The sequence below is a fragment of the Melozone crissalis genome, unplaced genomic scaffold (genome assembly GCF_028551555.1).
Source record: "Melozone crissalis strain CALT ecotype California unplaced genomic scaffold, PUWL_Pcris_2 ptg000004l_1, whole genome shotgun sequence".
Lineage (NCBI taxonomy): Eukaryota > Metazoa > Chordata > Aves > Passeriformes > Passerellidae > Melozone > Melozone crissalis.
The window spans coordinates 39,496,948-39,523,752 of NW_026535782.1; the positions used below are offsets into that span (position 1 = coordinate 39,496,948).

Sequence of the window (26,805 nt, forward strand, 5' to 3'; positions counted from 1 at the left end):
CCATAGCTCTTTTCTAAGCAGGTTGTTATAGTCTACAATTAGACCAGACACATATCAATAACACCAGACAGCAGGAATAATCTGAAAACCAGTAAGATTTTTAATCTGTATAGATTTCAAAGAGAACCAGCTTTGTTTTTCAAGTAAAGGCAATCAAATGTCATCCTCAGACTTTTGCCAGGTATTTTGTCAGTATCTGCTTATCTTTTGCTGGGCCTTGCAAAGGCAGGGTAGTAGCAGACCGCCAGCTCTATCGCAGTATGGATCGTATTTTAACACAGATGCTTCCTGACAAACTTCTTCCCCTTTCACCCACATCTCAAGCACATCCCTATTCAGTCTTGCCTGTAGCATCTATGAGACAACTCCACCAGCCAATTCTCAGCAAATGTAAAGGATCTATTTTTAGAAGTCTTTAAGATGGCAAGAAATGCTGACCTCAGAAAACTGTGAATAACAAGCTCCTTATTTCTTCTTCCCTGCGTGCTCTCTCTGCGGAAGCAAACCACCACTATCTGACCAAATCACTCCAGAGTCACCACCAGAGCAGGGCTGCATTTTGAGCATCTCTACTCCTTGATATATTCCCAAAAGTGTTGTCCATGTCAGCCTCACAGGTCCGATTTGAATTCCCCCGTGCTGTCAGCCTCAGTGCCTTCTCTGCATGCAACACGGGAGGGGATGCGGTGACTCACCCAGCCCCGGGATCCCCCCTGCCAACCCACTGTTTGTTTGAGTGATTTTATTGTTGAAGCCCTGTTGCCACATTTGTAACTATACATTTTTTTTTTTTTTATGACAACCAGAAGTTCAGTTTTATAAACAGATGCTGTTGTGGGCCTCTCTTACTCAGCTGGATCAGCGTCAGCCGTTTTTCCAGGCTGCGGTCTCTGCGCTGCACACTGAGTCACAGGCAGCCCTGCACAGATTTCTTTGAATCGCTGGTTTCCTCCCAGAGACTCTTGACACCCTGCCAACAAAACAGGGCGTAGCTCATTAATTTTATTTTTTTTTTCCTTCTCTTTAAAGGCAGTCTGATTCATAGTAACTCCTTTAAAACAGAGTGGAAAGACACCACCCTCCCACACCACCGGAGGAAACTTAAACCCCCAGCAGGTCACTCCCCTTCACTCCTGCTCTGCGCTCCGGGACACCGGCACTGCAGCCCAGCACGCTCCTTCTTCCACAGGTGCCAGCACCCGCCCCAGCCCACACGGTAAGAGCTGTTCTTGAAAATCCTCACCAACTGTGCTCCCTCAGTGGCTGCTCTCCTCTCCTAACAGCACCAGTCTGCCTTTCTCCTCTGCCCCCTCACTTCTCTTCGTCTTGGCACTCGAGCTGGTTATGGCACGCACCTTAATTTTCATCTTTTGCTTTGAAATCCAGCTGCCTTACGGGGCAAAGGGGCTCTGCAAAGCACCCTGGTTGCAGCCTCGGAGTGCTGGCAGCAGCAATGTTATTTTCACCTCCAGGACACGTGCAGCCAGGGTGCAGGCACAGGTGCCCAACCTGGGCCAGCTCACGCTCAGGAGCTGCTCTGTGCTTTTGGAGTAGCATTGTTGACAAATGTGGAAAAATGCCTGCTTGGAATTAGGGCTGCAGGCTCAGTTTTTCTGGCGCTCAAATACTTCTGCTTGTCTCTCTCCCCTCCATAATTAGTTTGCCAAGCTCTAATTTAAAACAATAGCAATCATTCCAAGTGAAGACTGAGAGGCCCCAAAGCCGCAGACTCTGGAGTACAATGGAGACAATCCCTTTTTTCCAGGGGTTCTGGCTCCTGAGGCTGAAGCCAAGCCCCAGTTCTGAGCAGAAGGGCCGCGTGAAGGGCAGAAATTTGTGTTACACCTTCTGTGGCAGCACAGCCACTGGAGTGCGGAGCACTGCGAGGCAAAGTGGGGGAGCGAGTGGAATTGCTAGAGCACCAAGGTCTGCTGGAAGGGTGTGTCGAGGAGCTAGAGACACTGATGGGAAGTGTAGGATTGCAGAGACTGGCAATTCTCCCTCTTCACCTGCCTTTTTTCTACACAACCACCCCCTCTTTTTTTCCCTCCTCTTCTTCACCATTTCTCTTGTTTCGTCTGCCTGCTGCGGTTTGCATCCTGCGGTCAAATCCGAGCTATTTTTGAGGTCTGCAAAAGGGAGTGCAGCAAAGCCAGTTTGTTGGCACCACACTGGTTCCTGTTGCAGGAACTCAGCCCGCCCCTGCACAGTTTCAGGGGTTTGAAAGAGACTGAACAGTATTTAGCCCAATACAGCCAGGAATGGGTGGGGCTCAGGCTGGGACTGTGCATAATTACTATATGAATGAGCTAGAAGCTGAGCTGACAGTAACTTTTTGGAAAAAGGATGGATTTTGTGAATTTTTAAGTCCCCTCTGGCCCTGCTGCTTGTAGCTCAGTCATGCAGTGATGCCTCTTGACTAAGAAATAAATGTGTTTGGAGTGGTGGGGAAACTGACTGAGGCAGCAAGTGTTTCCAGGGCATCAGAAACTGGAATGGGAAGAAAGCATTTTTGGAAGTTGTCACTTAACAAGATTAACAACTAAATCATACTGATATTAAAAAAATGCTGTGGCCACAGAACAACTTTCACTCAGAAGCTTTGAATTCCTCAAGGCACCTTTGAGAGCAGATTTGCCCAGAAACTGCCCACTTGACATTTCTGGATGTAGTGGGATTCTTTTCTGAGCAAACACTCGAGGGAGGTGGGCATGAAGAGTGTGAAAACCTGGAGCCTATTAGCTACTCTTCCTATGATAACAGGGGTTTAACCCAGCCAAATGCCTCCACCCAGTCCACCTGGGGACTGTGGGCACTGAGGGAGTGAGGGCTTGAAGGCAGCTTATTTCTGTTTGCTCCTGTGGGGATTAGCATCGGAAAAGGATCAAGACTGAGGAACCTTACTAACACTGCAGTGCCTGGAAGCACCCCTTGAAATGCAGCATGTTGATGTGGCCCTGCAACCCACCCACACTGAGGAATTCCTGTCAGTAGGCTCCTGTGGAAGCTCCCCAGCTATGACTAACCACCCAGACATGTGACACACATGAGCCATTCATCCCGGCCACCCCTGTGTGAGCCGGGATCTCCACTGGGCACATGCCATCCCCAGGGATACCCCTGACAGCCAGGGAGTCCAGCCACACCCAAGGACGCCTTAATGCAGGAGTGCCTGACCTGGGATCCTGTGGAGAAGCACCAAGTTTGGGAGTGGGTGCCTCAGCTGCAGGGCTGCTAGCGCTCCCCCAGTGAGACCCTGCTGCTGAGGACACAGAGCCCTGGGCTTGGAAAACCGGCCTTTCTGGCCTAGCTGGTGGTCTTTGAGTTTTGTAGTGTGGGAGCGGTGCAGTGCATGCAGGAATTACTGTTTGGCGGTCTGGGGTGGAGCAGAGGTTGTATTTTGAAACAGTTCTGGGAGATATGCTGATAATAGCCAGCATGTTTTTGGTAAAAGAGCCACCTCAGGGCCTTGCTTATAATGAGACTGGGGAGATTTGCTGCAAGCATTAATCCTTCTCTCCATTCGTCACCCTCCCAGCCGCAAGGCTCGCACACGGCACTTAGCCTGTGCCCTCTTCTGTTTCCTCAGAGCAAGCAAAAGCAGGAGGGAGCCTGCTTCCACAGCCCTGCCTGCTCCCATGGGCCTTCATGGGGCCCATAATCCCCAGCTGGCTGCTGGGACACCCTCCCGTGGCATGTTTCCCCTTGCTCAGGCCTGGGTCACTCAGTGCTCCTTTCACTGAGTGCTGCATGGATGGCAAAGGAGGAGACACCTGATGCTGGGCTGGAATTTGCCCTCAGATGCTCAAGTGCCCTGTAAGGCAGAAATAGCACTACTAGACCCCTTTGATCTCAACAGGTTCCTGTGCCTGTACCTTTCAACAGGGAAGTGACAGTACTGTCACCCAGCGCAACATAAGGCAGGCTGCAAGGCATGGCACTCCAATTTTTTTTTTCCTTCCTTCTGTTTTCCAACAAAAAATTAATGAACTAAAACTAAGAAATGAGATTTATTTACCCTTCCTTCAAGGCAGGGAGCTGCTCTTCCACTCCTCTAAAAGGGAGGGTGAGGAAGGGGATTTCCAATCTTCACATCTGAAGATGGATGTTTAATACTTCATTGGTCTTTTCTGCTGAGGCAAAGCAGCATTCACAGAAAAGGAGGCTCTTCTTCATGGCCCTGCCGGGATTGATAACTAACTCACAGTCATTTCAACAGTGGCTGTGAACAAATGTGCTGAAGCACATCTCAGTTATTCCTGTATTGATCCCCTGTCAGGGCCAGTCCGTACCCAGTCATCCCACAGCATGACACAGGGTGAAGCAGCAGTTGCCTGCATGAACTGCCCAGAGGGAAATCTGGAGTGCCTCTTAAGCTGCTTTCTGCCATTACACTGCAGGGAGAGCAGCAAAGCAGCACATCTCGGGGCTGCCATCTGGAGTGTGATTTCTTCAAACCCTGCTGGGAGAGTTTTGGAAAGTACCTCTTTAGCTAGAACAGCTTGACAATGAACAAAGGAAACTCTGGCCAAATTTGCAGCTTCATGCATCCTGCTCCTCTTGAACTGTATTCAGGAGGGCAGAGAGTATATGGAAGGTGCTCTCTTGGTTAGACCAAATATAGCTCATGCCTTGTCATAGAAGGGAGGGACAGGTTAGGACAGCTCAGCTCCAGAACCCACATTGCCCAAGGGAGTGACAAGTTTGCCAAGATCATAATTGAGATCTATCCCCTTTACCCTGTGAAAACAAGTCTGTAGCAGAGGCATGGGGAGACACCCATGAGGAGAGCCCAGGGACAGATCTGGGCTGGGTCATCCCCAGTCCTGCAGGAAATGCACTGAACCCTGAGCACTGGGGTGGCTGACACAGGTGAACAGTGACTCATGCTGAAGGCTTAGCCCTTGTGATGTGAGGCCACCTGGCAATATGTTTTTGTATTTGAGGAAATCCAGGGTGAGGACCTTTGTTGTCCTTCTGCCCTCGCAGGGCAGAGTCTGCTGAAGGAGGGGAGTTGTGAAAGCAGCCTCCACGATTGGGTCCATTGTCCACATTCTTCTCATTCCAGAGAGCCTTGTATTGGCTCCAGCAAGCCTCTGGGAAGGATAGTGAGAGCCTTGGGAGCAAGAGGGGAGCTACACAATGCTCAGAGTCTGGAGCAGGCTGGTCAGAGAGTTGCTGAAGAGCAGCTCCAGGAATGTGAAAGCTGAAGGAGAGCCGGGCACATCCCCTGGCTGTGGCAGCCTGGGCAGCGGAGCCAGCCTGCCTGTGAGCTGTGGGCTGTGGGCCGGCCTCCAGGGCCTGCAGCTGGGCCAGCGGCTGTGCCCTCAGCAGGGGAGCTCCTGATGCCTCCCGAGCCACGTGGAACATGAACCAGCTTATATCTTACTGATCACAGGTGTGAGGAGCCCTCTGAGAGCCAGATGGGGTATTTTACACCATGGCCACCCTTACCCCACCCTGTGCAGAGCACTGACCAGCTCCAGGCTGCACAGCCTCCTCCTGTGTCTGCTATACACATGCTCCCCCCAGTTCATCTCTTGTGCACTTCGGTTGAAAGAAGGAGCTTTCACACAATTTTGTATTTGAATCCTGAAACAGTCTTTTCCAAGATGGCTTGCAGGAGCAAAGGCAGCCTGAAAGCAAACTGACCCAAAAGCTCAGACTCTTTAGATGCCCCAGTCACGCTTTCCTCAGCGTCTCATGGGCTGTGCTTGCATGTTCAGAGGTTTTGCAGTTTTGAGAGACAGACACACTGTAAGATGCAACTTTTTTTTTTAGAGTTACCCTCCTTTGGAAAAGAAAAAAAGGAATATCTACACAAGACTGTCTGTGCAAATCACAGGACTGCAGTTTTAATCCAAGAATGCAGCCAAAAGCACAGCTGATGTGGGCTTCACAGTCTTTCAAAGAGGAAAAGCAGGAAGTCCCACCACAAGTGATCTGTGTACTTTGCTCATACCTCTCTGTAACCTGAGCTTTCCTGTCAGAGCTGTCAGAGAGTTTCTCCCATGTGGGCACTGCCAGTGTGACACAGGTAGATGACCCATGCACCCATAAGGAAGCTGTGCACACAGACAGACACACAGACAGAGTTCACAGGGATCCCACAGATGCACATTCCCAGTCATGGGGGGAGCCACACAGAGCTGTAGATGCACACCCTACACACAACACCTCAACACCCAGACTGCCGGTCCTCCCACAAATGCTTCTCGTGTATTTCAGAATCTTGCTGGAACTCCTGCCAGCATTCAGGGGTCTAATTAATCCACCCAGGGAGCACCCAGCGCTCTGAGGGGTGGGAGTGCTCTGCATGGCACCTCTGGGGGAGCAGAGGAGCCCTTCTGTGCCTCCCTTAGCTCCGGGGTTCCCTTCCCACCCTCACTCTGCTCGCTGCCCATCAGCCCCAGCCCTTCCCTGGCGTGCCTGGGGTGAGCAGTGACAGTGTTTTCCTCCAGCAGCGCTGCTGGCTGCCCGCCAGGCCCCAGGCAGCTGTCTCTTCCCTTTCCCACTACCAAGCCAGCGCTGGAGTTTCAGTTGATGTTGTCACATGGCTGAGCACTCGAGGGTGGTTTCTTCTGGAGAAAATGCCAATTTCTCACTGTCTGCCCTAGGAATTCTGATATTTCCCCACTCTTATATGAATCATGAGCATGAGAGCTGGAAAACCCTTATGTGTCATCTTTTGTGACTCCCCTCTGCACCTCTCAGTGAGTGGAGGTTCATCATCAAGGATGGAATTTGTCAGATCCTATAAGAAATTTTTCACATGCTGGTGTTTCACCCCTCCCTTGGGAAGGCAATTCCACTGATCTCTTGGAGAGAGAGTGGAATTGATCCATTCCACCAGGAAATGCTTCACACGAACCAGACAAAATCTTCCATTTACTTTAACTTATTTTCAGCTGTAGCCCCTCAGGCTGGTCTGCACTTTCCTTTTGGCTGACATTAACCTGGTGGTTTTACAGCCTTGCTGTGCCCATGTGGTCACCACAGCCAGTTCCCATTTGTAGGTGAGATCTCAGTGCCATGAGCCAGAGGCTCCAAGGTCTCCGTGTGCCCACACACGCCTCCTGCCCAGCCCTTCTCCCACACACAGAGTGAAATCTCTTTCCGGAGGCACCAACCTACTCATCAACATGTCTATAAAAAGCATCTGACTTGTAAATTGAGTCAGGCTGGTCTGTCAAAACCAGGCTGTCAACAGCAGCGCTGACATACAGTCGTTTGTAAAAGTCTGGAGTCAGCAAGGACTCTGGATTCATAAGGATCTGAAGCAAGAGACAGAGCAAAAGGTGGAAACAAAGTTCCCTGTTGTTTAAAGTTGTCATGAGCTTTCTAGTAACGTCATGACATGTCCAAAGTCATCATGCCACTGAAATATCAGAGAGGTATTCACATCTTTGCATCCTGTGAAATGGCTCTGGGCACAATCAGGACTGGTGCTCATAGCCCACACAAGGACAAGGTGTGCAGTTGTAGCAGGGCTAAGATGCAGTCATGGTCTCAGATCAGTAAAAAGGCATGTGTACAAATTCTGCAGAAGGTTTTAGACCACATTGAGGTTTCCCTTACTGGTAGCAAAATGGCAGCATTGCTATTTGTGGGTTGGCTTTGCACTGAGGAATGCACTGGTAACAGAGGTGGAAGCTTGTGGCTGTCTCAAACAATACCAGACAGTTTCTACTTTCTGTCCATTACTGTCCAGTTTTATCCTTCGTTTCCAAGTGGCCTTGGCCCTGATTTGAACCACCAGTACTCCTGCTGTGACTCTGTGCCCCTCAGACAGTGGCCAAGTTCATATGCTTTCTCTAAATATTGGACCTCCTATTGTCTCCATCAGAGACTGGGAGAGTCAGACCTTGAGTCTGACTTACTACTGCCTTCCTTATATTCTGTAGGGGCAGCTGGGAAAGGCAGAATTTCTTTTGAGTTAGTTGTTTTCAATCTATGGAGATTTTTGTTGACATTCTAACTAAAGGCATTTGTTTTTCCCCCAAAAAGCCATCTTTCCATTGTTGAGAAATCTAATGTATCGAACTAAAGGGTCCTCAGCTGAAAAATTCACTTTGAAAGGAGCCAGAGGTCACCAGTGTGCACAGGCAGTGCATTTTAGATGTCTTCTTCTCCCTGGACATTCTAGGGAGCTGCAGGATATTGACTGGGTTCTCACCTCAGCCAGCTTCTCTCACAGTACACCTTACCAACTCAGCCTGGGAGAGGCAGTCCCAAGCAGGGACCTGAGTTCAGAGAGGAGGATGGAAATGGAAGTCAGATGAGCTACATCCATTAAGGAATACTTGAGATCTGAAATATTTCAAATTTACTTGAGAGTGCTCTGATTTTTCACCCGAAACAACCCCACTGTTCCAGCAGAAACATCCTGTACGTTTACCCCACTTACCATTGCAGTCCTTTCCCTGCAATGCACTTTCTGTCACAAGCAAAGGACCTCTCCCTAATCTGGCTTACCCTCTTGAGTAACTCCCTCCCTATATTTGAGGAGCTATACCACTGGCCTTTATCATGTCTCCAAGTGGCACTACACATTCCATCCTGATCCTTTGCTGGATGCAAACCAGGAGCAAGGACTCACTTCTCTGTATTGCCCTCAGACAGAAGGTCCAAAACACTTAAGTAGACAGAGGGGTGATTCTGGTGGCAACAATCTGCCTGCATGAGAAGGCTTTGTCTTAGTTTTAGGCACTAGATAGTACCAGCCTGCTTGAGCTGGAACTGGGGTGCAGCAGAGCTATGTGTTGTTCCCCAACATGTGTACTCCTGCATGGTCAGAAATAGTCTGTACACAGCTAAGAGTCTGTCATGCTTATCTGCAGGTTTTTTGTGCTGAAGGCTTCTATGGTGATTCTTATTCATGCTTACTGTTGGTGTGGCTTGTTATTTCCCTTCATCCATCACCCCATGAAAAGGAAAGTCCACTGTTATCAGCACAAGATCTTCCCTTGACTCATGCAGGTTGTTCAGCGCATGCATGACCTTCCCTTCCCCACCAGCCTGCCCTGCCTCAGTAGTCCTTCTACTGTTATGTCTCATTACTTTTTTTCTTGGCTTAATTGGGTCTCTCCTCTGAAGGATGCTTGGGGAAGACTCACAAATTGTTTGCTTGACTGGTTCTTGAGAAGCAGTCCTAAAACTGATGCTGTCCTGAGCACTTAATCTTTCAGGGTTAAATTATTGTGGGGTTTGAGAGCTTTGGGGTGAGTCAGTGGAAAAAGCTGGCAGCTCTAGGAAGGCTAAGACTGACTCATAGCCCAGGAAGAGCCTGAGGAACTCCAAATGCAGCTGCAGTTTAGGTAGGGGAATGGAAGAAAAGGCATTTGCATGCAATTTTGTCCTATTGCTCCAGCAATGTGACCCCACCCTGTAGTGGAGAAAGATGTCTCACACTTAACAAATGGAAACGGTATCCTGTCAGTCCCTGATGCTCTGCCAGTTTCTCTGTCTAATGGGAGGAAATGTCCACGCCACAGCATCAGAGGCAGAAGTGAATCTATTTCAGTGCCATTCCTTCACCCACGGCTCCTCTGGGATTGTTCTCTCGTGTTTTATTTAACAGGCAGAGAGAGATGAAGAAGAGGGAAAGCAAATGAATACAGAGGGAGGCTTGTGCTTTAACTCACAAAGAATCAAAACTGAGCGGTGAGCACATATCCCCCTGGGGGAGTTTGCGTTTGATAGTGTGTGTGTTCAGGGAGAGGTGCTGACGTTCTCAGGAAGTAGGTGCACTGAAAGCACCTGAACTAACACTGCTCTCCTGCAGTGCTAAAATAGGCAGAAAAAGCAAAGGGAATAAAGGATTTCAGTTTTTTTTCTTAGCATATTGGTCAAAGTCCTGGGTGTGAGGTCATGATTTTGGTTTTTTATTTTTTACATTGTAAAGTAACATTTTATCCCTCATTTTCATTTCTGAATGCAAACAAAAGATGCATTCAAAAGGACTGTTCTAGTCCTTAGGATGTCATGAAAGTAGGTTTTTAATCTTTCAAGTAGAAAGCTTTGTTTGAAGCTTCCTAAAAAATAATAAGAACAAAAAAACCCGCTGAATGAGATTTTAAAGAGGCCATGGAAAAATACATCCATCTAAGAAAGAAGAAAGTTTAGCCACTGTTTAGTAAAGGCAAATTTCAGAGCAGGCAAATTTGTCAGTTTGGTTTATGCTAGTCAGCACCCTATAGTGTCAAGAGCACTTGTTAAAGTTTGTGTAAGAACCAAGGTAACAAAAAAAAAATAAAGAAAAATAAAGGGAAGTAGTCAAAGGGACAGAAAGATTTGACTCAAGAATTTGCTGCAGATTTGTCACTTAGTCATGGCAACAGCAATAGTTTGAGTTGCAGTGGTGATATCTGTATCAGTTGCCATCCAGCATTTTGAAATTCTCATTCCTTTTACAATGGAAAGAAGGGGTTTAACTCTTAGGTTAAGTGTGTTCATGTGGTAGCCTGCATATACCGTTGAGAACCTGAATTTTAGCAGTGCTGAAATCATAAGTGTCTGTCACTACGGTCAGAGTACAAGTCCTAAGAAGGCTGTGCTTTCTCCAGGATCATCACTAAGGGAGGCACTGTGACAAGAGAGGTCGCAGTGACCAGGCCATCCAGCCAAACCAAGCTCTAGAGCACGAGTTTGCCAAGACACCCCAAAGCAGACAAGCAAACCTGGCCCACATTCAGCAAGTCAGGGATTAACATCTCCAGAGAGTTCTCCAGGTGAAGGAAACCTTAGAGTAGACACGATTTGCTGAAGAGATGGGACTAGTCACCAAACCTAATCTGTCTCACTAAAGAGTAGCCTTGTTTGGGTGGGAGCAGTGACCTAACAGAACTGGTTCCTTGAGATCCTAAACTCAAGGAATCCTTTCTGGTCCCCAGCTAATGCTGAACTGGTCAAAGTGCCACTGATGGAGAAGCCCTGCCTACCCACTATGGTTTGGGAAATGGTAACGAAGCAGTGCCAGGAACAGCTGCAGCCTTTTACAGGAATACCCTCCCACTCGTGGCCACAGTGAGAGGAAAGACAGTAGTGGAGTAGGTGGAGTCATCAAGTGAAAAAGACACATGAATGGGACTGTGCAAAGCCTTTTGTCACAGTTTGTGTGAAAGACATCATAAAGTATAAGTGTGTTGTTTCATGACAGTGTTGCCACACCCTGTACAAATGGTGACAGCATCAGACCCTACCTGAGTCACCTGGACCAAAATAACTTGACAGCTAACATTAATCACATGCTTGATACTGCTCTTCAGTACCAGCACTTCTGAGGGAAAGAGCAGCACAGCCTGTCAAACTTTCTAGGAAGTTTACTGGCCAAGAGTGGATTCAAAATGCTTCTGACTGAAATACACTCACTTGATTTCTGTGAATTGTCTGCACTCATTCTCACAGCTTAGATTTGTTCCTTGTATTTCACGTTTTCAGGTGAGAAGCCATCAGTCTTGACAAACCATGTCATGCAAGCTTTCTAAAGCACATTCCTCTCTCTCTTTCCAATCACATGTTCATCAATGACAGGAAGTCTTAAAAAAAAGTAAAAGTTTGCAGGGTACAGAGGCAAAAATAACCAAAACAAACCAAAGAGGAATTTGCATTACAGGAGAACCTTACTGTGTTAATAAAGTGACCTGCATGCCTCAAGTTTTAAAAGGGAAACAGGCAGTTTTCGTTGCAAACCTAGGCATCTTCCCCAGCTCCAGAAAACCTCATGGCATTTCTGTACTATCCCCTTCACTTAAAGGAGTGGTTTGTGGAGTAGTGACCACCCCTCTGGCTCACTCTCCACAACTACTCCACAGCTGAGGCACCAAGGAGCCCACAGTCCCCCATTCCATACCACTTGTCTGTGACCCAGACCAGTTGGAAGAGGCTGAGACACCAGAGGAGAACAGGAAGAGAAGAATCTTTCCTGACCTCTGTCAATCCCAGGGCAAAACCTCCTTTTCCTAGAATATATGCCTGGAGTATGGCATTTTTACTTTACATTAACACACATCAATGTAAGCAACCTGTGTATATATTCAGGCTATTTTTTAAATGCCCCCAGGTTATCTACCCATGCTCTACATCTCCTCCCATATTGGCTCCTTAATCTGTGGACTCTATTTAACTTCTTGAGCAGATTTTGACAAAGTTTCTAGTGGCTTTTTTTTTTTTTTTTTTGGTGATTCCACATTTCCAGAGTGAACCTAAGATCAGCCTGGGTTTTTGCACGTAAACAAATCTTATGGCAATGCTGTTCTTCCCTTCACATCCTCCCTCTGCTTTTGTTCTCCCTCAGAGCTCTCTGTGTCCGTGACACCACCTAGAAGAGACCCAAGATGTTGGTGCTGCTGGCTGGTATCTTTGTGGTCCACATCGCCACTGTCATCATGCTCTTTGTCTCCACCATTGCCAACGTAAGTGGGCTGCCCTGGACGAGGCATGGCTGTCACCTCCCGCAGACAGCCGGCCTTAGACACGGCTGGCAGGCAGATCGGGGGTGGCTGCTCAGGTGAGGGTGGGGAACATCCACTCACGGCCATGGGGAGAGAGGAAGCAGCGATGGGTGGCTCAGGGAGCAGGAAGGCAGCCGGGATGGTGCAGGAGGCAGCCTCTGTCTGTCACCTCCCGGGACCCCCGCGCCCGCAGCACATCAACCAACCCTTCATGGGGCTCAGCCCTGGCGCGGCACTGTCCCCCCAGCTGGGGCCAGGCTGTTCCCACCGGGACACATCCAGCAGTGCCGGCACTGTTCCCCGGCCGGGCCCAGGCTGTTCCCACCGGGACACATCCAGCAGTGCCGGCACTGTTCCCCGGCCGGGCCCAGGCTGTTCCCACCTGGCGCATCCAGCAGTGCCGGCACTGTTCCCCGGCCGGGGCTGTTCCCACCTGGCGCATCCCACGCCGAGGGGCACGGTGGGCCCACGGGAGCTCTGTGCCCAGGGGGACCCCTGGTGGCGCTGCCCGCGCTCCCCGCCCGCCGTCGGAGCGCATTTTGGGGTCCCCTCGCACCCGCCTCACACAGGAGGAGGGTCAGGATGACCTGGGGGATTTCTCCACCATGATTGGAACGGACCTCACCGTGTTTTGCCCAGACCAAATGACTCCTGGCACTGGAAGCCAGTGTCCCCCCTGTCCGGTGCCAACGTTTCTGGGCAGTTGGGCTGCTCGTGCTCGCTTCACGGTTTAGTCTGATAGAAGAGCGAAGAAGCTTTCCTGCCCCAAGACACAACCTCTGTTCTCTCCTGTTTCAGGTTTGGATGGTGGGTTCTTCCAACTATGCAACGATCTCAACAGGACTGTGGCTGCTGTGCAACAGGACCTGCACTCAGCTGCCAGTCAGCAGTCAGGATGAGGGTAAGTTACAGCCTCATTTTTGTCGTGGTGAATCACAGGACATTGATGAGCAATGCCGAGACCGAGTCCTGACCTCCTCCAATCCATTCTCTGTGTTTTGACAGCTTCCCTCAAAGCCGTGCAAGCCTTTATGATCCTCTCGATCATTTTCTCCGTTGTGGCACTCGTCCTGTTCATTGTCCAGCTGTTCACCCTGGAAAAAGGCAAACGTTTCTACATGACCGGAGCCGTCATGCTGGTTTGCTGTGAGTATGCACCTGCACACGGTGCCTTGGCTCCCTGGGTGTCCCACTGCCTCTGTGAACACAAGTAGCCACGTATGGTCACCAGGGGAGGGTTGTCAGCCAGTAAATGTTTCCAGTGGCCCAATTTTTGTTACAAAACAAAGCACCGGGGAATGGGAAAGTGTTGGGTTGGGATTTTTTTGGCTGTATATAATGAAAGTATTTTCAGATTTTCATTAGGAAATCCCAGTGGGTTTTGCAAAAGACCATTGAAAGACAACAAAAAGGATTCAAGTGTTTTGGGGAGCAGGGGAATAAACAGTTAGTTACTGCACTTGGGATTCAATACGTAGCACCAAACTGTCGTCAGATCTTATTACTGATTTTTTCCTAACAAAGGTTTATTCCTCATGGCACCCACTAAACAAGCCCCAAGTGTCTTATGTCATCACAGCTGCACAAGAAATCCTCCACAAATAAGCCTAATGGGCAGCAGCTCCTCTCTCATATGGCACAAGACGTGCATTACAATCTCAGGGGACAGCAGCACTTCAGAAGTCCTGCGGCAATGCTGGTTTCTGTGCGTTTTCCAACTCTCTTTTCCCTCTTCCTTCCCACAGGGATGTGCATTCTGATTGCAGTCTCCATTTACACAGCTCGGTTCACAAGCACAGTGGCGTTCGCCACAAATCCTCACCATGGCTACTGCTTCATATTGGCCTGGATCTGCTTCTGCTTCAGTTTCATCATCGGCGTCCTCTACCTTGTTCTTAGGAAAAAATAAGGCTGATGGGAGTCCAGGGGAGAGGGTTGGCTACTGGGAGTGGGGAAGAATTACTCTGCTGAGAGAACTGTTGGGCCAATAGACAAAAACAGCCACCATCATCACCATTGCCACCGCAGAAAAATCACTAACAAAGCTAGAATCCTCAGAACCTCCTTCATCAAAGAGAGGGAGAAACAACTCCTACTGATCTAGCACTTCTGGGGCTAGAAATCTGCAAGTGACCCAGACAGCTCTTCTCCTTTTCTGCAACGTTGTGCCATACCTTCACAAAGCTTCAAGGTCAGCAGTGATGATTAAAGGGCACCATATAAACAAGGGCTATATCTTTTTCTCTTCCTAGAGCCCTTCTCATTTACATTTGAGGGTGCCTTGTGGGTAGGGCAAGTGAGGATTATGACCCCTTTATTTGCCCATTGATACAAATGGGATGGGCCTTTTGTTACATTTTTTAATATATATATATATGCACATAAGAGAACGCTAAGGACATTAAATTGAGAAAAAAACAATAGAAATTGAATTAATTTTGTATTAAAATATCTACAAAAATAAGGCAGCAATTTTTTTTGCTGTTCTGTTTTCTATTTGATATTCCCATGACTGAATAAGATACAAGTAGGAATGGCAAATATACCGGCATGGATGATGGAGAGAGAGAGAGAGAGAGAGAATAGAGGTAAAGATATACAGAGGTTCTTAATTACAGAGGGTGCAGTTGCTCAGTGGTACATATGCAGGGAGGGAACCACCTGGATGTGTGTCAATAATCTTCTGTTCACCTCCAGAACATGGTAACAGCACTGCTACATCGCAGATCCTTACTGAGACAAGTTCTTATGTGTAGGCAGGGCTTTTTTCCTATATCATCACCTGGTATATGATATTAATTGAGTGCCCCACCTTGTGACAAAGCTCATCTGAAAAGCAGATAATGGTTAGCAGAGGAAAGTTATTCCCTAATGGGAGACTAGGAGAGAGGAAGAAGGGCTTGTGAGTTTTGCTCCTTGCTGCACAACATTAGGCCAGCCACTTAACCCGGTGCTTTTCATCTGCCAAATCCTTCAATAAAAACTAGCTACCTCCCAGGGTTGCTGAGAGATTCTGAGTCCACTCTGTAACACAAGGTTCCCCATGTGAAAGGCTGGCATAGGAAAGTTAGGCACTGGTACTGCTGCAACCCACAAATTTCTGTTAGTTTGAAGATTCTCAGTCACAAGAGGCATTTGCAAGAGACTCGGTCAAAATTTCCTGTGACTCCATTCACATCTAAAAGGTAGAGAGTATAAAAACCATGTTAGTACAGATTGTGCATGGATGCTATTTACCTCTCTCTCTCTTTCTGTTACATTTTCTTCTTATGTAGACTTTATCAATTTGGTGGATATATGCTAGTACTGTATGTTGGTGTTTCATTAACAAAGGTTATTTCATATATAGTCATTGTAAATATTTTGAAATGCATATTTTTAACTTTGTGGGTATAAAAATAAAATCTGATTCCCTTTCTAATAAAGAGTTTTGCTCTGTTTTGTTTTTCTTTTTCCCCATTAGTGTTTCAGATATTTGTTAGCAGAAGTACTTGCTGTTCTTACTGAATCTCAGCCCAGCCCTTTCAGACAATGCAGAACTACCATGTTCTCTTGCATACCAGTAGATGAGATTTCCTGTTCTGGAGGGAAGGGGGAAGCAGAAGAGCTCCCAGAACTCCTGTTCCAGGCTGCCTGCGAGCTCAGGCAGACAGTGTGAGCAGTGGTATCACTCAGTCTCAGTGCCAGGCGTTGCCTCACACCCAGGAAAGCTGGAAACATACTTTCTCACCCTGGCAGAGTCTCATCTGTCCCAAAGCAAAATCACCAAGGTGTTTGCCTGGGTTGATGTAGCTGTTGCCTCTCCAGCGTTGTCTGGCCAAACACCTCTGCAGTTCTAGAGCTTGAGCAAAGAGTCCAAAGCCCAGGACACTAGCAGATCTCAGAAAACTTGGGGCATGATCCTCTGAGCTGTGAGGTAAGATGTAGCTAGAATCAGCTGTGTAGGAAATTTTTCTTTAGCCATTAATCTACTGCAGGGAGAGCCAAGACATGCTAATTGAGGGTAGAACAGTGACATGAATCTTCAGGAGCTGAGGTTTAGCCAGAGGGGATCTCTTACAGCAGGGTGTGGGAAGGGCTCACAGTGTGTCATGGGTGGACACTTGTCTTGGTCTCAGGAGGTTCCAGGAGTCACAGATTATAGAATATGCTGAGTTGGAAGGAAGCAATCAGGATCTTCAAGTCCAACTCCTGGCCCTGCACAGGCCATTCCAAGAATCACACCATGTGCCTGAGAGCATTGTCCCAATGCTTCTTGAACTCTGCAGGCTTGGTGCTGTGGGCACTGCTTAGTCCTGTGGGCACTGAGCCCTGCTGTTCCTCATGCTCCTGGCACTCCTAGAAGTGCAGGGTAACCAAAGACCAAGGCTAACACTAACAGGTGAAACATCAGCCACCCACTGAGAGGGAAGCACTGAGGGAAGTTAGCCAGTGAGCCTTGCAGCAGCACACCCACTGCTAGGCTGGTGTCTGTGTCCTGTCCTAGCACGGTGCAGATGTGACAATATGATATTCACAGGATGACAAGGCAATGCCAGCCTTGTTGACATGACCAGGTCATAGGCAACAGTCTCAGTTTTTGAACGATGGTCTTCAACAGCATTTCAGTCACCACAAACTGTTGTCACTGATAGCTTACAAAGGATATGAGGGTTGCTGGACACTCTGGGTAGCTTGGTTTGGCTGAAAAAAATCACTTGGGCTACTAAAGGATCAGTACCCTAATGTACAGGTGGAAAAAGTCACTGAGTCCCCTAGCATTTGACAAACCTAGTTATCTGGTCCCTGAAGCATAATTCATTCCAAATGAGACAGTCTTTGCTCCACACCAAGTAGCTCCTGCCGCCATCTTCTGAATCCTGTTACATTATGGGCACACAGACATGAATTTACATTTGGCACCACCAAGACAGAACACATCAAACAGAAAAGCAGATGCCAACAAATATGGATCAATTATAAAACATAAGGAAGCAGAAAAGGATAGGAGCAAATAGCACTATTGGTTGTGTCATATGACAGATGTTTGCTCAAAAATCATCTTCAACACAGCCTGAAGTGACACTGACCCAGTGCCACATGGACTGTTAGACACAAAGCCATGTCACTCCTGCAAGAACCATTACAGGGATTTCAGGGACCAAGCTTCACAAGGCCCAGGTCCACAGCAGAGTCCTTGGACTAGGAAGAGAAGCCTTTGAAAGAGGAGAAAGAGGGAAGAGAAATTCCCATGCCTGAGGTTCAACTGCAAAGCAAAAGGATTCCCCCTTCCCTGGTTCTTTTCTGCAGGGCACTGCAAGAGAAAGGTGTTTGACACAGATGAACAGCTGACTAATTCAGGGCATTTGACTACAGCAAATCAGCTGCAGAAAGCACTAAGAATGAGGGACAGCCAAAGGGGCAAGAGCTTTTTAGACAAGAGACATTCTTGCTCTGATCAGAAAGTCACACTATGTAGGCTGGGAAGAAGTAGTCCAATAATTGGTCGCATTAAGAGGTTTGAAATTATCTCTACATATTCATGAGTACGTTGCAAATGCCGCTGCAGACACCTTAGGGGAGAGCCCTGCTCTGCAAATGGCAGAAGCCCAAACCAGCCAAGCAAAGTAAGTGACTCCTGGCCTGATCAAAGGGTGATGACAGCACTGTGAACACAAAGGCAGCAGCACCTGCTGCATTTACAGAACGTGGCTGACTGCCAGCACACCCAAAGCAGAAGAATGGCTTGATTCCCTTACAGCAAAGACAACAGAGAAAAACCAAACCAACACCACCAATAACAAAATACAAAAAACCGCAAAACAAACGAAACCAAACAAGAACCAAGTGTGCAAGGAATGAGGAGCTCATGAGAGGTATCAAAGATGGGACCAGGAGTGATGTGAAAAGTTACAGGTTGCTTCCAGCACTAGAATAAGGCTTCACTGCTGGCATCCTGGGTGCAACTAACCCAGGAATCTTTTAACAGAGGAAAGCAAGGTGAAATCAGTGTGACATATTATCCCACTCAAAATATATCCAGTCCAGGGGGCAGACTAGAAATGAATTCTGTGGTTGTACTAGCTGTAATTAGAAGGCTACCTAAACTTGTGATTATTTATATTTGCAGCTCTGCCTGCTCAGATAATAAGAACAGTCAGGGTACCAGTTGATTGTTGGAGGAACTGGGGAGGAATATTAATGGCAGACCCTCTGTTCCCACATTGCACAGTTGGTGAGGTGCATCACTGCAGGCAGCTCAGCTCTCCCAGCATTGTCAGCACCACAGTATTGAATTAGATACACTATGATCTGATGCATGATGACAAATCTCATGTTGCACAATTCACTCAAAGTACGTGGGTATGTGGTATAAATATACACCTTGTCATCTGTTACAGTGCTTAGGAAACCTGATTGCCTTTCTGCTCAGCCTAGCATGGAAGGCTGTAGCTGGCAGCCTTCCTACATTCCACCCCTTCTCAGGCTTCTCATGTGAACCAGGTTAGCCAGAGACCAGAGGGGTCAATCCATAGCAGATGCCTCAAGGCAAATACAGAAAGCATGCTCCTCAGCAGAGATTTATGAGAAGCCAAGATGCTTCAACTGATCTCTCAGGCTAATTTCAGTATCAGCGTTTGGATGACAGAACTGCATCTATCTAAGGGAAGAAGCAGGGCTGTGGAGCTCTGTCCTGTGAATATGGTAACTCTCATAACTTGGAGAATATAACACAGTCAGAGGTGCTAAAGAAGGGGCTTTGGGGATGCTTCTGCCTCTGTCAACTTTCCAGATAAATGTATAGGTGGACAGAAGACTAGCTTTTGGAGTTCAAAGATGGATGGGACTTTTTATGCAGGGTTTTATGGAGCGTCATAGATTATTTCTTTCTCTGGAAGCAATTACCAGAATAAAATGTTTCTTTAATTGATGTGCTCACTGCAGAACTTTTTGGACCTTGCTCTGATGATAACATGGAGCTGGAGTAGGTGAGCTGTAATTCAGTGAGTAAGAGCACTTCCTAGGTCTTTGGGAGGATGGGGAAATGTATGGTTGTGTGAGACAGGAGTATCAGCCAAATGAGGCACTGTCTTGTTATCAGAGCCCAGCAACCATAAATGGCAGGGCTGCTTAGCCAAGAGAGCAAAGGGTGCTGCTGTGGGCATGGCCCGTGAGGGGGCTGTGAGAGAGGCTTCTGTGTGCTTCTCACACTGCAGCCACAACAGGTTTCCCTCATGCTCCTGGGGAATGCAGGGCTCCCTGGGAACTGCTGACAGCCCATCAGTCCTAGTGGTGTCCCTAAAAGCTGAGTCTCCTAAGCATTTTGGAGGTACGTTTAGCAGCTGCCCCAGGACTGCATCCCAAGTTTTCACCATTTTCATTTACAGACTTGGAGAAGTAAAAGACAACCTCAACACAGCTTGTGCATATTTATTAGAGAGTTCTGTTTCTAAACCACATTAGAAGCAGGAGATGCTTCATGTGCATGACACAGAGGATGATCCACTAAGTGGTACAGCAAGAAGCTTCATGGCAAAGAAAACCAGAAGCCTGGCCCTTTGTATCCCAGCTCTGGAAAGGACCTGCAGGCCCTGCAAAAGAGCCAGGGGGAAGAGGGGATGCAGAGGTCAAAGGCAGAGATAAAGTGCTCAGGATCACCCCTGGGTAGACTGGCAGTGATCAGAAGCCATGAAGGAATGGGGCAGTAGAAAGAAATGAGTTATTAAATTTAGGGGCAAAAGGGAGAATGAGATGGACAGGAAGAACAGACACTGCAGAGGATGAAGACCATCACTGCACTGGTGGGTTGGGGAGGACAAGCAATTTAGCAGGGAGATGTATGGAATTTGGGACACCTGGGACTCACTGCAGTCATCTACCAAGCAGTCAGACCCTCCTCAGTCAGTGAGCTTGCTTCCCGGTATGTATATATATATATATGACATTCACAGCTCTGCCAAAAACTGTGGTGGGCTGCTGTAAACCATATCCAGCACGGGTGGATGGGCCCAGACGCGCCCTCTGAGCCCACTGGCGGCTGAAGGCCCCGGTCCCCTGTGCTGTCACTAGAGGTCAGTGCAAGCCCAGCAAACGCCTGTGCTGAATTTATGTTTCTGTGCGGTGCGGCCACCCCCAGCCGAGGCAGCGGTGATTTATCACAGTACAGTTCAGACATGGGAGCATGCCCCAGGCCCACTTGGCAGCCCTCGGATGGGCTCCCTGCTGGCCTGTGGCATGTCATGAAAAAGAAAAAAGCAGCATCTTGACCCACGTAAGAGGTGACATCATGGGAGTGTTTCTCACCAGTAAGAAACCTAGAGGATGAATGGAAACGGGGGAAGAAACTCTGCAGGGGAATCGGCAGAACTTCGGAATCATCAGTCTGGAGCAGATGACCAAGGCTCAATTCCCTTTGGCTTCTGAGAGCTGGTTTGGGCTCAGGGAGGTCAATGGGTTTGCCCACTTCTCCTGCAGTTAATACCAACCCCTCTGCTGTGTACAGACAGAGAAACTGAGGCAAAGAAATAAGATTGACCAGGGAGAAGCAGACTGGAAGCAGAGAATGGAGGAGGTGATGGGATGGCCTGAAGGTGAAAATGCTTCAGGGCTTTAGGATCTCAACAGTTCCTGCTTGAAGGGGACACCATTTCTAGCTAGCTCTCCTTCACTTCCAGTGGATCTTGAGAAAACAGGGTATTTCTCAGTTTTGCAAACAGCAAGCCTTAGGTCCCTAAAGACTGATTGCAGCACATCAGTAGCTAAACCTGTGTGAAGGCAACCAGCTTTCAGGGGTGTGGTTTTAATCCTGATCATTTGCCAGTGAAATCTGTGGAAGATGCAGAGGCTCGGCAAGGCCCATCAGTTGAAGTATCTCATTTCAAATTGCCAAGACAGAAAAATTGGACACAGGCACTCAGTAGAGACCTTGAAACCCTGCAATAGGGAGACAAAGAGAAGTGTCTCTTTTTTTGGGGTGGGTTTTTTTTTTTTTTTTTTGGTTTTTTTGCCATGTGTCTACCAAAAGATTTGCAATGACCTTGATGCAATAAGGGCAAAGTTTGTATTTGCAGTGCAGTAAATCTAGTGGTCCCTGTTGTATAATTGCTGGCCTGTAGAGAAGCATGGCTGTAATATATATCACAATGTCACTTAGGCCAACACATATGCTATAGATAAAACAACTACTTGCTTAGAGAATCCGCAATCAGGAAAATTAACCCATTCTTAACGTTTTCCCAATTTCAACTGTGTTGCACATGTATCCAAATATCAGCAAAGCTTCTGTGCCACTGTAGAGTCAGATATATTTGGAATTCAAGTGGAAAACACTACACAGCCTTGCTTGTGTCATGCCAGATGGAGCTAAGAGAACAAATTCCGCATCCCTATGTCGTAAACTTACTCTTTTCCCCAGAATCACTGATTTGAGTGGGACTCAAGTAAAATTGAGCTCTTCTTTCATCAGGGAGCTCTCCCTGTGAGAAGGTGCAATGGATGGGAAACCACAGACCCTGAGCCCTTGTTTCTCCTCTCTTTCACTGTCTGGAAATTCTGTTTATAACAGCATTATTCATTTGCATGGATTTACCTCAATTTTCATAGTTCCGCATCACCTACTTCACAAAAATTGAAAACATGGCTGCAAAGTCACCTCCATCAGGTCTGAAAAGACAGATTTCTAGTATGAGAGAGAAATCATATAACCTCTGCTTTCTGGGTCTATGAAAACCCCATGGTTTCTGACAAGCAAAACAAGGCTACTATATAGACTCCTACTTTCAACACAGCCAGATCAACAGGCACGAAACAGGCACCACTTGACATTATTTAACCAAAAGCACCCTTCTCACAGTCTGATCCCCAGCCCTTCCAGGGGTGGGCTGACTCACACATGCCTTGTCACACCCCCACCACACTGCTTCCCTGGGGACCGCATTCCTCTTGCTTCCCAGTGCTGCCACCTTCCAGAGCTCCCACTGGTATTCAAAGGGCAGAAGTCTGGCTTTAATCCTCAAAGCCATCAGCAATTATTTTGCATCACGTTTGCCACTTTTCTCTGTCACATGTGCACTCTTAGCTCCCACCAGTGTTGAAAGCTTCCAACAGCCCTTGCCTTTTGAAAGAGCACTGCAGACAGCCATTTACACTTTAAATAGACATTAAAATGAAGCCACCTGCATGCCTTCCAGTTCCCGAACTGCAGAGCAGAGCAATGGATAATGGAAGTGTACCAACACATCAACAGTTTCCACTAGCAACTGCTGCAGAATAGCTCGATACCAACTTCAAATATGGACAGGAAATGGCTTTTGATATCAAATGTAAGTTTCAACCCCACAAGAGTCTCTAAAAATAAACATTTTGTTCCTACCCATCCTTGATTTGATACCAAATGGATTATGGAAAGGGACCAAACTCTAGAAACAGAAATAATAATAGAGGTACAGTTTTAATTAACTCATCCTATATTATTCCCTTTTCTACTGGACCCCCTGCCTCACTCAGCACACAGAAGTGCTCTGTGGATGAGGCTGTCCTTGTTATTCACTCTTGTGGCCGTATTTATCTGCACGCCAGCAGCGCACTGCACAGCACACAGAGCTCTGCCTCCTCTCTGGGCTTTTCAGTGTGCCTCATTATCATCACCATCAAGCCATTCTCAAACCCAAAAGGACTTTTGTCTTTCAGTCACCCCTACAAAACCAAACCATTATCACAGATATTTTAGAAGCAGGGGAATTGATTCATAGGCAGATCACAGCTAAAAATCTGAAATGCTGGCCATTAATTCTGGCCACCACAGTGGCCTCTTACATATAAAACAGCTTGTGGCTGCTGCTGAAAAGCTGAGGGGGGATGATGTGCTCAGCATCACATTCAGAGTCCATGGCAAAGGCAGAGGGGGAAGAGTGTACTTCTACAACCCACTATAATGTTCTCAGTACAGCAAGTTGTATTCATCTTCTTGCCTGCCTCTCCTTAAGCCACCAGTCACCTCAGGTTAGGATTCCTGATCTGGGGAACTCCAGGAAACCTCTCAACAGTGTAAACCTTCTGGATGGGTAACACAACAACACAAAGACAAATGTCAAAAGGATCAATTAATCTTAGGCACCTCTGTCAAGACACCAATAGCCCATGTATAAAAATCCCTATGCACTCAAAGCACAGCTGCCATAGGATTCAGCTGCAGTGAGTTCTGCAAAGCAGGCCCCAAGGGCTGGCTTCAGCCCCTTTCCTTCCCTGCAATAAGTCATGCCTCCATAGATCTGCTTTTAAACAATTGAGCACAAGCTCTGTCTTGGCTGAGGACCAAGTGCCACACATTTGCATCCCAACTTTACGCCTTCCTGCACATTGAGCCCATCCAGATGGCAGGGCGTGTTCCAGGCTTAATGATCTGCTTTCCCTCCCTCCAATATGGGCACAATAAATCACTGGCAAATCTTCCTGATGGTCTTTTAGAGGGAAGACAGATCAAACACATATAGTGAGTTTCAAAATACCAAGTCCTCAGGAAAATTATGGTCTGCAACATTGGTACAGAGCATGGATTCAACTGGACAGCTTAAAAGGCCTGCAACTAAGCTTCCCCTGCCAGTCCACCCTTCCCAAGCCCCTATGCCCTGCACTTTCTCCTTTGCCAGGCAAAGATTTTGCCAGACCTGGCTTGCTTGCCACTCTTGGTCACCACAATCCCCTGCCTGCTTCAAAGAAATGATCTTTTAGCAACAACACTCCGACCAAAACTTTTGAACTATCTCAAGAAGAGAAGCTAGAGTTTGGTCTTTTGGAGGCTGGGCCCTGCTCACCACAGAGACTGCAGGAGACCTGGCTTTCAGGGAGGAATTTTACATACCCAAGTCATGATCAGGAGATGTATGTGCTCATGACATGAGACCCAGGTGCATCTTCTGCCTGCAGAGCATGGCACAGGACACAGGGATCTGTTTACAGGACCAGACCTTAAACACCAGAGAGAGATCTCAAGATATGTGGCTGCATAAAAAGCTTTTCTTGTTTGATGAGAGGGTAAACACAAACTTAGTCTCAGCAAATGGCCACAGCAATCTGACTGCCCCTCAAAACATCACACAGAAAGTTGTGGCAGACGCAGGCATTCCTCTGAATTGTCCTGAGAGCATTAAACAGCCTTAATGTGGAGGTACCTCTGTGTCCAGCCTGGGGATGTCCACCTCATTCTCTTGAAACTTTTCAATATCTGCAGGGACTAATATAAGGCTTTGCACTTTGCAGTACTTACTGCCCCTGAGCCTGACCTCTCCTAAAGTTGCTTCCACTCTGCTGATAAGTGAGGTTCTGTGTAGAAGCACCATGTGCTCTTGCATTTAAAGACCAGTGAATTGTTTGGGATGTCAAACAAGAATTCAGTTTCGCACCAAACTTTATTGTGACATTTCCTGGGTGATCAAATCTTTTTACCATCAAAACACTGTTTTCCAGTGTGTAGACTTTTAAGAAGAAATTCCCTGCTCTGGAGTTCACTGTGTTTCTGGCTACTTAAACTAGATCTGACAAGTTAAATTATTTGTATGCCTTGAGCTAACCATCTGCATGGGAGTAAGCATCAGGTACAGCTTATATGTAGAATGCTCCACAAAATATAAATTTATCCACATGTGCATTCAAAGTGTCAATGCTATTTCTCAAAGAATATGGGAGGAAAGGCCAGGGGCCAGTGAAATAAGCTTTTAAGTGACAGACAATGGAAGTGATCCAGTCTTGCATCTCCTAAGTACTGGCAGATTGGCTGGGATTTGGATGCTAACAAAGAGATTCAGAACATGGGCCTGGTTTCAATTAATAAGCATGTGTCCATATGGCTCTGTGTGTGTTTGTGTTTATACCGAGTGTTCTTTCCTGGTAATGGGCGTTGCATAAGTACAAGCATGCATGTGTGTGCCTGTGAAGGCAGGTTCAGAGATAGTTCAAAAATGCCTAGCAGCAGAGGCAAAATTTGGTGTTGACGACCAGAACAAAAGGTTTCTTCCCAGGCAGGAAATCAGAGATCAGAGCCACGCGGCAGCAGTGAGAGCACCCAACACGAAGTGCTGACCATGCAGGATCTGCCACTCTGTTGTGGCAGGGTGGCCACAGCTGGTACTGGGACAAACTCACCCAGGGAAACAGAAGGACCAAAGACAATCAAACCTGCTCCTGGGAGGCACACCAGCCAGGCTGACCAGCTTTGTCTGCCCTGCAAGAGGCTCACAGTGCCTACTGCTTTAAGTGGATGGTGCCACTCTCCTGTGGCAGTGACAGATCCCACTGTTCTGCTGCCCTGGGCAGCCTGACTCCCAAGGAAATGTCCTGCTCTGCCCCTGCCTGCAGCCAGCCCACCGGCGTGCATGTCAGACCACACACGTGCCTCAGATTTGTCAGCAAACCACACGGCTCTGTGTCTTGTCTACAGCACTTGCTTCTCCTGTATCTTTTTTTCAAAAAACAACGTAGTTGTCAGATCAGTAGCTGTCAGATGGGTAGAAGGAGAAAGAGGCAAATGAGATAAAATACTTTGTATGCTATAGGAAATTCATACCCAGCAATTTAAAACAATTTGTGCATCCATAAGCCTTATTTAATTCTTTATCTTCCCCACACCATCTCAGTTTCTTAAGTTAAACTCTTTCTGCAAATAATAGGCTAATTCAAAATGATGATGTACCAATGAGGTTGATGGTGACCATAAAGGACCACAGACTCTGATAAGGTACTTACCTGTTATGTTAGGGTTATCTTGACTTTTCAGCTCTACATTTCTTTCCTCAAGATGCACTAATTTTGCCTTTTTCTAACTAATACTTACTCTAAGGTGGCACACCCTTATATCTGTTTTTGTCAGTGCTTTAAGTACTCCTTCAAGCCCTTAAATTTTGGTGACTTCTTGCAATGCAGAGATAATCCCCTGTGACAAACAGCAATGGAAGATACAAAGAAATCCACAACAGATTTTTTTTTTACATGAGCACTTGCAAGTATCTGAGCACCTTGGAAATACTCTCTGCACCTTGCATTAATTTTCCTGCCCAACTCCACTCCCACTTCATTTCTCATGTTTAAATATACCTTGTATTATTATTTTCCCCTCACAATAATTCTAATTGTATAATTGACATCTCAGCCCCCAACCAGTGCTCAAACACAGCTTTAAGGGTTTTCATAAATCACAGTCTAGAGTATCCTGCAGTGCAATGCAGAGCTAAGTATGAACATAAGCTTTTCAGAGAGCCGGTGTCTGAGAATGGGGTTATCCTGCCACAACACAACCAGAAGCATTTTTGAGGCCAAACCTCACCACCACAAACCTTCACTGGATTGAAGAGCCTACTCTGAGGATTCCCAGCTGGAAGTA

The 26,805-nt window shown here is 47.3% G+C and overlaps 2 protein-coding genes across 2 annotated transcripts in view; one reads left to right on the forward strand and one right to left on the reverse strand.

Moving 5' to 3' along the window:
* The window catches only part of GSG1 (germ cell associated 1), an 89,962-nt gene that overhangs the window by 36,518 nt on the left and 26,639 nt on the right, over nt 1–26,805 (reverse strand). The gene's annotated exons all lie outside the window — the stretch shown is intronic.
* Nucleotides 1,146–14,373, forward strand: EMP1 (epithelial membrane protein 1). The gene is made up of 5 exons (XM_054273358.1): nt 1,146–1,216; nt 12,296–12,413; nt 13,251–13,353; nt 13,458–13,598; nt 14,198–14,373. The coding sequence occupies exons 2-5, from the start codon at nt 12,336–12,338 to the stop codon at nt 14,359–14,361; spliced, it is 486 nt and encodes a 161-aa protein (XP_054129333.1). The 5' UTR covers nt 1,146–1,216; nt 12,296–12,335; the 3' UTR covers nt 14,362–14,373.